Raw genomic sequence first — 10,214 nt, forward strand, 5'->3', positions numbered from 1 at the left:
TACAATCATCACCCGTTTTGCAGAGATGTGGCGGGACTTAACCAATATAAGGTTTGTTTGACTTCAGCACCCTGCCCTGTGTTCCTTGGACTCCACTAGCTCCAGAAGGGCCCTGAGGCAGCCCAGGCCGCTTACATACAGGGGACTGAGGCCCAGAGAGAGGAAGCTGCCCTCCTGCAGTCGCACAAGTCCAGGGCAGTCAGGACGACAAGCCAGAATGCCTGACTCCCCCAGCAGTGCTCCTTCCCTTCCCCTCCTTGCCCCGCTCTTTCCTGCACTCAGGGCTACCTGCCAGGTCCCAAGGTACCCAAAGGCACCAACCAGGAAGAGGAAATAGTGCCAAGGCCCAGGGTGGGGCCCAGAGCCCTGCTCCTCCAGCCAGGTTAGGGCTCCCTCCTGGCTCCTAGGGGACTGGTCATCCCTGCCCAGGGCTCCACAGACAGGGCCCAACTCCGACGGGGCCGCCCCTGGCTCTAACCCATCTGTGGCAGATCTGCTGTCATCTGGTCCAGCCAAGGGGGAAAGAGGGGGCCTGTCTGGCATCTCCAGGCTCCACTCCCCTAAGGGGCCAGAGCTGCCTCTGGCCTGCCCTTCCTTCCGTCCCTCCTCACCATAGGTGGTGCAAGCATCTGCCTGGAGATGCCATTCAAGGGCCTGACACAGAGTTCAGACCCAGGTGCCCTGGCTGGGGGGGAAGGCAGGAGCCAGAGGGGGTGGGAAGAAGGGGGTCGGGGGCCATGCTGATTGCTGGGCAGAGCAGAAGCCACAGCAAGCAGGCTGAGCCTCTCATCACAACGCCCTGAGCCCTGAGTTGCTCCTCATCCTGAGCAACCAATCCCAGGCCCCGGCCAGCCGCCGGTGCCCCAGTTAGGCAGGCTTGGGGACTGCTGGGCTGTGGACAGGGTTACAGGCTGAAGCTTGAGTGGGGCTCCTGGGCTGTTAGCTGGGCTCTGGGTTAGGGAGGACTCTGAGGCAGATGAGCTCTAGGCTGGGTTTAAGATAAGATCCAGCCTCCTTCTCAGGGCATGGGGAGCAGGCACCAGCCCCTAGCCCCCAGCCCCAGCTGGACTCTCCATGTTTGGGGCCAGATTGGCCACAGGGGGTAGGCCTTGGTGCCTAGAGAAGAGGAGAAATTGGCCTTTTATGGTCCTGCACTTGTGGCCCCAAAAGGCAGAGACCCAGGAAGAGAAGCAGGGCTGGAGCTGGAGGCTGGGCCACCTTGGGCCGGGCCAACTCAGCAGACACAGGAGAGGCCTCCACTCAACTGGTGTAAGCCTGGGGCGGCAGGGGAGCCCCGAATCCATGCCACTCTGGAAGGGGCCAGCCCACGCAGCTGGGACAAGGTCCCGGCAGAGCCAGAATATCTTGGGTCGTGGGCAGACCATGGATAACCCATCCCTGGGGTATGCCAGACCTGGGACTTCAGAGCTTCCCTCCAGAGCAGGCATAAGAACTGGGGGTGGCCGGAACCCAGAGGCCCCAGCTGGTCCTGCCCCTGCCCCATCATGACCCAGGCATCAACATCCTGGAGACAGAGAAGGGTTCCAGTTGGGGGAGGCCATAAGAGGTAAAGAGAGCAGGGCTGGGAGGAAGGGCCTCAGGACATGGACGGTCACCTCCACCACGCAGCCCCAGGCCTGCCCCTCCCTCCTGGGCTCAGCAACCTCTGCAGTAGGGATGCAGCTCTGTAACCAATTCTTGAAGGCCCCTCACTGCACCACACCCACCCCACCCGTCCCGCTCATCCACATGCTGACGAGTCCTAACAGGCCTCCTTTGCCAGAGACAAAAATAACTATTTTCAAAATTCACAGCAGGGCTTTCGCCTACACACGCTGCACCGACTGGAAGCTGAAGGGAGATATGCAGAACGCAGCGTGCGGATAGAGGCCCGCTACACAGCCAGCGAGCCCCGAGACCCCCATGCCTCTTCTCCCCACCGCCCTGCCCGTGTCCCCAACACTCACACACCTAGGGGCGCCCAGAACACCTGGGGGGGGGGCTCTCAGCTTGTCCACTGTACACAGGGACACTGAGGCCCGGAGCGGGCCTGAGATTTGCCGAGGCCCCACAGTGGCTCTGTGACCAGGTCCCACACGTTCTGCCTCCTGGCCAGGGCGCCCACCTCCTCTCCCATTCCCTGGACCAACAGTGAGCTCACGCCTGGCCCAGGACGCACGTGCACACACGCACATGAGCACTGCAGCCCTCGCTTCTGTGTTACTGCGTTTTAATCAAGTTCACGGGTTCCTCCACAACCCTTACCTTGGCCAGTCCTCTACAGGCCTGTGAGGTAGGCAGGGCCAGGGCTAGCACTCCCATTGCAGGTGGGGAAATCGAGGCCCAGGGGAAAAGGACTGGGCCGAAGGTCAGAGTAGAACCCAGATGTCCTGATTGTTGGTGCCCGGCTCTTTTCACAGCTTGATCCTGCAGGAGCTAACAGCCATGCCCAGTCCTCCCCTTCCCTCCCAGGAAGAGGAGCTCACCACCACTGCTCCCGCCACTGGTCTGTTCCCAGGACTAGCCCAGGCCACATGAAGATCCAGGAAGGTCACCCCCGGGTCCCTGCACCTCCACCCTCAGCACTCAGGGGATCCCTTCAGAGAGCGGCCACATCACCACGCCTCGGCTGGGGTCCAGGCCTGGAGCTGCCTCCAGGTGGTCCCTCACCCAAGAAGTACCACAGAGGTCCAGGGTTCAAGAGCAAGGCCTTAAGTGAGCCAGGAGGTGACAAAGTTGATGGGAACTCCACCACTGCCCCAGGCACCAGGTCCACACCACAGAGCGACAAAGCTATTAGAGCTCATTCTCCAGATGAGGAAACTGAGGCCCAGAGAGCTCATGCAGGTCACTCGAGGTCACAGAGCAAGTCAATGGAGAGGTGGGACTGGGACCCAGGGATCCCAGTCTAGTTTATTCTCTCCCGACTCCTAAACCAAGCTCCCCAGCCTTCAACTGAGGGGCCCTACGCCCTCCATTTCCCTGCAGATGAGGACTTGACCTGGGGCCCCTCGCTGGTGAGGACCAGGGCCAGGCTTGCGTGGGGAAGGACCTCACCTCCCCCCATCAGATCCGGTGGGACATTAGTCTGGTGTTGAGTTTACGGAAAAAGGATCGCAGCTTGCAAATCTTGCATTTTTTCTTACGGTGCCCTTGGGAAAGGCTTCGAGCCCTGCCTTCCTCCTCTTCTTCATCTTCTTTCTCATCGCTGGCCCAAGGCCCCCAAGCACCCCCATTAAAGTCAGGATGGGCTCGGGGATTCTCAGCCGGGTAGCGCACGGGGATGGCTGTGCGATTATAGTCCACCAAGCGGGCCAGCAGGGCTCGGACCACATCCGGCCGCTGGCCAGCGAGGTCCTCCCGTTCATAGGGGTCAGCACTGATGTTGAAGAGCCACACAGCCTGGCGGGCGCTGGCCATCCGCTCCAGGTTCCACCAGCTGCCGGGGAAGGCAGCCAGTGTCTGGGGTGGGATCCAATCGCCATAGCCCGGGTCTCCCGTCAGCAGCTTCCACTCGCCCACGCGGATGGCGGCCTGAACAGCAGTGTTCCAGATGCCGAAGCCACCCTCCAGGGAGCCATGCCGCGCGTGGTTGTAGAGTGGGTCAATGTTGTGCAGGATCTCCGTGCGTGGCGAGGCCTGGCCCTCGCTGATGGCTGGCCACACGTCATAGCCGTCCAGCCCATCGGCCCCCGAGGCGGTGCCACCTGCCAGACCCACCAGGGTTGGGTACCAGTCAGTGATGTGCACCAGTGCCCAGTTTGTCCATCGCTTTCGCTTGAGCAGGGGGCTGTGGACGAAGCCCAGGCCCCGCACACCCCCTTCCCAGTAAGTGCCCTTGCGTCCTCGCAGCGGCCAGTTGCTGCCCCCTGAGAAGGTCTGGCCACCATTGTCACTGGAGAAGATGATGACACTGTTGTCATAGAAACCATAGCGCTTGAGAGCCCAGGTGATATTGCGCACGGCCTCATCCATGCAGGTCACCATGGCCGCATACTTCCGCCGGGCCACATTGCCCATGGTGCGGTAGCGGTACAGGTACTCGCGAGGGGACTGCAGGGGTGTGTGGACCGCCTGGAAGGCCACATAGAGGAAGAGGGGCCGCCGGGGGCTGTGGCTGGCTAGGATGTGGCTGACGCGCTGGGCATAGAGCAGAGTGGAGTACTGGCCGCTGAGCCCCCAGGCCACACTCTCGCCCTCGTGCAGGTCAAAGCCGCACACCCCCGGGCCGTCGCAGTTGTCATAGGTGTAGTAGTCTACGTTGCCTGTGAGCGAGCCCAGGAAGGTGTCAAAGCCCCGGCGGGTGGGCAGGCACTCCTTCCGGTAGAAGCCCAGGTGCCACTTGCCCACCATGTGGGTAGAGTAACCCAGCTCCTGCAGCTTCTGGGGCAGTGTTACCTGGTCCAGGGGCAGGCAGTTGGGCTGCCGAGGACGGATGATGGAATGCTGCAGTCCTGTGTGGATCTGGTATCTGGTGGGAAGAGGGGAGGACACAGAAGGCACCAGTGAGCCAGGAACCACTGCTCTGGCCACCCAACCCCCAACACTCACCCTGAGGTAGGCTCTGATCCAAGCGCTACCGGTAAGCAAAGTAACAGTAACCAGTAGGTGTTATCAAATGTGCCAAGCACTTCAAATGCATTATCTCATTGAATCCCCGAAATCAACTGAAGCAGGTATCATTGTCATCTTACAGATGAGGAGGATAAAGCTCAGAATGGTTAAGCCACCCGTGCAGTATCACACAGCTAGGAAGTTGGGGAGTTAAGAGTTGAACACAGGCTAATCATGACAACAACAATAATAAAAGCTGACACCAAGCACTTGCTGTATGCTCAGCATTGTGCTAAGCCCTTTACAGGAATTATCTCACTAAATCCTCACCGTAACCTAGGGGGTGCCTGTCGTTATTATTATTCCCATCTCCCAAATAAGAAAACTGAGGCTCAGTAAATTAAGTCATTTGTCCAGTGATTCACACAATTAGTAATTGGAGTTGGAATTTGTATCCCCAGCAGTCTGACTCCAGGTTTCAGAGTCCCTACACTCTAAGCCACCAACTTGCCATGGGGCCTAGAGCAAGTCTTCCACTCCCAAGAAAACTCCTATTCACTCTTAAACGCCCAGCCCAAATGCTACCCTCACTGTAAAGTTTCTCAGTTTCTCACTCAAAGAATGAGTCACTTTTGCTTCTGGGTTCCCACAGCATTTAGTACAAATCTTCATTGGTCCAACTTGGCCATAGGATTCTATTCAGTCATCTGTACATGCTCTTGGGCCCGATGATATTTAATGAGACTGTCCCTTACTCATCCTTGTATTCCTAGCATTCAGGTGATGTTTCAAGGACCCTCAATTACAAAATGAATGAATGAAGAATGGCCCTCAAAGGATTTTAGAGCCAGAAGGGACCCAAGTCATTTTCTAGTTTATTCACCTCAACTTAAAAAGAAACTAAGGTCCAGAGGAGGGGAAAGACCTTGCCCAAGGTCACTCAGTGGTCAGGAGCAGAGCCAGGACTTGAACATAAATCCAATCAGAGTCCAAGCACAGACCCTCTTCTGGCAAACTAGGTTGCCACTTCTCTTCCCCCACGGAGGCCTCAGTTTGTCATGTGTAGGAGTGAGTTGGTTGGAATGGGACACCTCTAAAAACCTTCCAGTTCCCACATTTTATGAGACCAGTTCTCATGTGCCTGCCCACAAGTTTATGTGGCCCCTAGATCCAGGTCACTCACACAGGCTAACACCCTGAGGCAGGAGCAAATGGTTAACAGAACTCTGCATTCCTTGTTTATTCATTCATATCCCATTCCTTCTGTGGTCAAGGCACCCATGTGATCTGCTTAGGGTGTCTTGCCTTTACTCAAGTCTTACAAGTCCCAGACTAAATAAGAAGCCTGGAACTTCACACGTGTATTAGAACCCCACACGTTTTTCTCACTCCCGGGCATCAAAGTCAAGCCCAGACCTAAATTCCTGACAACTTTAAGCCAGGCACTGGGGTGGGTTTTTCTGTTTTGCTTTCCTTATCTTAAAGCTGTTTTGCTGGGCTTCCCTGGTGGCACAGTGGTTAAGAATCCGCCTGCCAATGCAGGGGACACGGGTTCGAGCCCTGGTCCGGGAAGATCCCACATGCCGCGGGGCAACGAAGCCCGTGCGCCACAACTACTGAGCCTGTGCTCTAGAGCCCGCGAGCCACAACTACTGAAGCCCCCGCACCACAACTACTGAAGCCCCCGCGCCTAGAGCCTGTGCTCCGCAACAAGAGAAGCTACCGCAATGAGAAGCCCGCGCACTGCAACGAAGAGTAGCCCTCGCTCATTGCAACCAGAGAAAGCCCGCGCGCAGCAACGAAGACCCAATGCAGCCAAAAAATAAAATAATAAAATAAATTTTTAAAAAAAAACGTAAAAAAAAAAGAGTTGGAGCCTGTTGGCCCCGCTGCTTCACTGCTGGGGTGAGTTGAATTGTGTCCCTCTCCAAAAGTGACCGCAAAAAAAAAAAAGCTGTTTTGGTTGTTAGCTATCATTAGCTACTACTGCCATTTATTTATTTATTTATTTATGGCTGTGTTGGGTCTTTGTTGCTGTGCGCAGGCTTTCTCTAGTTGTGGCGAGCGGGGGCTACTCCTCGTTGTGGTGTGCAGGCTTCTCATTGTGGTGGCTTCTCTTGTTGCGGAACACAGGCTCTAGGCAGGAGGGCCTCAGTAGTTGTGGCACACAGGCTCAGTAGTTGTGGCTCGCGGGCTCTAGAGTGCAGACGCAGTAGTTGTGGCGCATGGGCTTAGTTGTGGAATCTTCCCGGACCAGGGCTCGAACCCGTGTCCCCTGCATTGGCAGGCGGATTCTTAACCACTGCGCCACCAGGGAAGTCCCACTACTGCCATTTTTAACACTATATGCCGCGCACACTATTTCACTTACTTTGCATAAGAAACCTACAGTGAAGACTGCTATTAGCTCCATTCTACAGGTGATGAAACTGAGACTCCCAAAAGTGCAGCAACGGGCCCAAGTTCAGACAGCTGGCAAGCAGTGGAGCTGAGCCTTGAGCCCAGGTCTCTGCGACTCATGGCAAAATCTCTCAGTGATGTGGCCTCTGCAGACCTCAGTCAAGCTAATGAACGATCAGATTTGATACAGGAAGTACCCTAGGCCCCTGAGTCACAGCGAGCCTCTCTTCATAGGGTCTGGGCACCACGGAACACTGGTTCCTAAAGTGGGTGGGCCAGCTAAGTCACCGCAGCCTGTCTGCAAGTGAGTAACGCAGGAAACTGTTTCTCTCCGGCTTTACCAAACACGACTGGATGCACTAACAAATACTAATGAGAGTAGTCAGCATCAGTCAGATGGAGCCAGCTGCAGGGGGCGGAGGGCAGACGCTGCCCAGCCACGCTCAGCTAAGTTTGCATACTGGGGGGGGGGCAGTGCTGGCGGGGCTGGAACGCTGCCCTGCATGCTGTTCATTCCCCTGCTTAAACCAAAAGTCATCTCTCGGAGAGAAATGCAAACATGTGCACAACTCTCAGGAATGCAGATTCCTCCTCCCTCTTCTGGAGGTTGGTCAACACTTGGTCTTTACCATCGGCCCCCATCCCTCAACACTTACACTGGTGTCCCTTCCTCTTTCCTGTTCTCTTTCCCAGTTCCTAGAGCTCAATGCTGAGCAGCAGATGGAAGAAAGAAAAGGCATCCCTTTTGACTCCCAGCTCCAGGGCCCCTCTAAAGCACCTGGCCTCTCAGTCCTCTCTCCTACAGACCCCGAAGTTTGGCACAGGCATCGAGTTTGGCCCTCCCTGATTCTGTGCCTCAGCTTCTCCCATCCAGGAAACAGGGAGACTATGGCTCTGGTTTCTGAGATCACACTAGTGGCTTTTGGGTAGAACTTGGGAGAAAGCACGCCCCATCCAAGGATTAGCTTCAGCCGTGCCAAAGGATTTTCTCCTAAGTGGCCAGCGTTTTGCCTTCTACATACACCCGCTCCACCCTCCGCCTCCTGTTTCCCTGCTCTTTTAATCCTGTAATCCTACCACCTTGCCTGTGGACAACTCCTTATGGAGAAAGCAGCACGTCTCCTTGGGGCCCCCAGCCAACTTGGGAGGATTTTGCAGATGAAAAAACAGAGGCTTTGAGAAATAAACTGACTAGCCTAAGGCTACACAGGTCACTGCATCCTGTGTGTGTCTTTCTCCTCCACCTATCAACTCCTTGGTTTCCTCCCAATGTGGTCATCAAACAATTTGGGGATCCTAATCCTTCCAGTGACATAGAGGCTGCCATTTATTGATAGCCAAGCAGGCTATATGCAACTGGTTTCATCCTCACCACTCCTTTTCAAGATTTAAAACTGTTCACCCCATTTTATGGACAGGAAAACTGAGGCTTGGAGGAGTTAAGTGATTTGCTCAGAGTCTCAGGGTGTGTAAATAGAAGCAGCACTCAAAGCTAAATGTCAGAGGCTGCCATGTCCCTCTAACAAAGAGATGACCAGATGTCTCCTTCACATGGTGTGGAGTTTGAATGTCCTAGAACATCAGAGGGAGAAGACCCCAAAGATGATCCAACCCATTCAGCGTACAGTAGGGAAACTGAGGCCCATAAAGGGCAAAGGACTTACTAATGGTCACAGCCAATTGGGGACAGAACTGGCCGTGAGCCCGAACTTCCCAGTGGGGGTAATGTCGGTACAAGTGAAACCTACAGCTGCGTTTATTTGGGGCTTGGACCACCAGCATCAGTGGCTTGGGCCATGCCTACCTGCCCGTGAGAAGTTGGCTCCGCGAAGGCGTGCAGATGGGCTGGATATAATAATTCTCCAACTTGACACCCTCGGCTGCCAGCCGGTCCAACGTAGGGGTTTCGATATCTGAGCCATGGTAGCCCACGTCGTGGTAGCCCTGGTCGTCGGTGAGGATGAAGATGATGTGGGGAGGCTGGCGTGGAGCGGCCGAGGGCTGCTCGCCGGCCTCCGCGGGCGCGTCAGCCACTAGGCTCGGCTTGGCCCAGTCCCAGGACAGGTAGCCGAAGCTGAGCAGGCTGACCAGAGAGAAGCCGGTGAGGGCGTGCATCGCCATGCCGGCCCGTGCGTCCCGGCGCGCAGGGCTCCCAGGGCCTCACCGCCTCGCGCGCCCAGGGCGCACGGCCCGCACGCCCTCCGGCCAGCCCGCCCGGACACCGCGAGAGCGCTCAGCGTCCCCAGGGGAGGCCCAGCGGCCAGTCCGGGACGGGCTGGACTGTGAGGCCGGACCTGCGCGGCCGCAGCGGGGCGCTCTGGGGAGGTCAGGCCCGCGCCGAGCTGCCTCCCGCTGCCTGAGCGCCAGCTCTGCGCCGCCCGTGCTCCCTCTCCCCCAGTTCAGCCAGGCCAGCCTGAGACTTGGTGTGGCGGCTTCCAAAAAGTGCTCTCCACCATCCTCTGACTCCCCTCTTCCTTCTAGCCCTCGATTTCTCCCGTCTCCTAATTTCTCTCGCCTCTGCTTTCTCTTTCTCCTCCTCCCGACCCTCCAGCCCCTGGCCCAGCCTCTCGCCCCGCCCTGAGTCCCGAGAACTGTCGGCTCCGTAGGGTGGTGGGCAGGACCCCAGCGGGGAAGGGGGAGGAAGCACGGGCTGGGCGGGTCTGTGGGGGACAACGCGGGAGAGAATGCGAAAAAGTTGTAACATCTGCCGGAGCCGAGCCCCAGGTAGAGGGGCGGGGCGTCCAGCGGCGGCTCCGCCCCCGGGCGGGAAGCCCGGGTCGGCTGGGCCCTCTGGCTCCAGCCTCCGCCCTGGCCCAGACTGGGGAAAGGAGGGAGGGGGCTGCTCGGAATTCGATGGAACAGCTCTGGAATGGCCCGGTCGGACATTCCTCGATCATGGAGTCTTAGCTTCTCTGAGTGCCAGTCCTGGAAGGGAGGCGCATAATTTTCTATGCCAAGCCGGTCATTCTACAGCTGGTGAAACTGAGGCCCTGAGATGGCCGGGAACTCGTCTAAATCACGAGCAAGTTGGTGGCTTCTTCCCTGTTGGGGCTAACAGCTGCTGGCTGAGTGGCAGTAGAGACAGCAATGGAGAGTAGGGACGACTTTGGCAAGCACCGACTTTGGCAAGCACCAGCAATAGGTTCTGGCCTTGCCGGGGGCTTACCTCTCTCCCCAACCCCTCCCCCTCCTCATTCTTCAATTGACAGCTTGAATCTTAGACTGGCAGCCCTAGAATCCCGAGGACAGAAGCTGTTGTA

General features: G+C 57.1%; 1 protein-coding gene across 1 annotated transcript; it reads right to left on the reverse strand.

The window, feature by feature from the left end:
* Nucleotides 1-2,213: 2,213 nt before the first annotated feature.
* Nucleotides 2,214-9,665, reverse strand: ARSI (arylsulfatase family member I). Its single transcript, XM_061188338.1, has 2 exons — nt 8,759-9,665; nt 2,214-4,471 (listed from the first exon to the last, which is right to left on the reverse strand). The coding sequence occupies exons 1-2, from the start codon at nt 9,073-9,075 to the stop codon at nt 3,067-3,069; spliced, it is 1,722 nt and encodes a 573-aa protein (XP_061044321.1). The 5' UTR covers nt 9,076-9,665; the 3' UTR covers nt 2,214-3,066.
* Nucleotides 9,666-10,214: the final 549 nt, after the last annotated feature.

Source organism: Eubalaena glacialis, chromosome 4 (assembly GCF_028564815.1).
Source record: "Eubalaena glacialis isolate mEubGla1 chromosome 4, mEubGla1.1.hap2.+ XY, whole genome shotgun sequence".
Classification (NCBI taxonomy): domain Eukaryota; kingdom Metazoa; phylum Chordata; class Mammalia; order Artiodactyla; family Balaenidae; genus Eubalaena; species Eubalaena glacialis.

What these genes read in the sequence shown, in the direction of transcription:
- ARSI (XM_061188338.1), bottom strand. Translation starts at nt 9,075, where the DNA reads ATGGCGATGCACGCCCTCACCGGCTTCTCTCTGGTCAGCCTGCTCAGC. An exon ending in AGCCAACTTCTCACGGGCAG is followed by an intron (nt 4,472 to 8,758) that starts GTAGGCATGGCC and finishes TCTTCCCACCAG; the next exon opens with ATACCAGATCCACACAGGAC.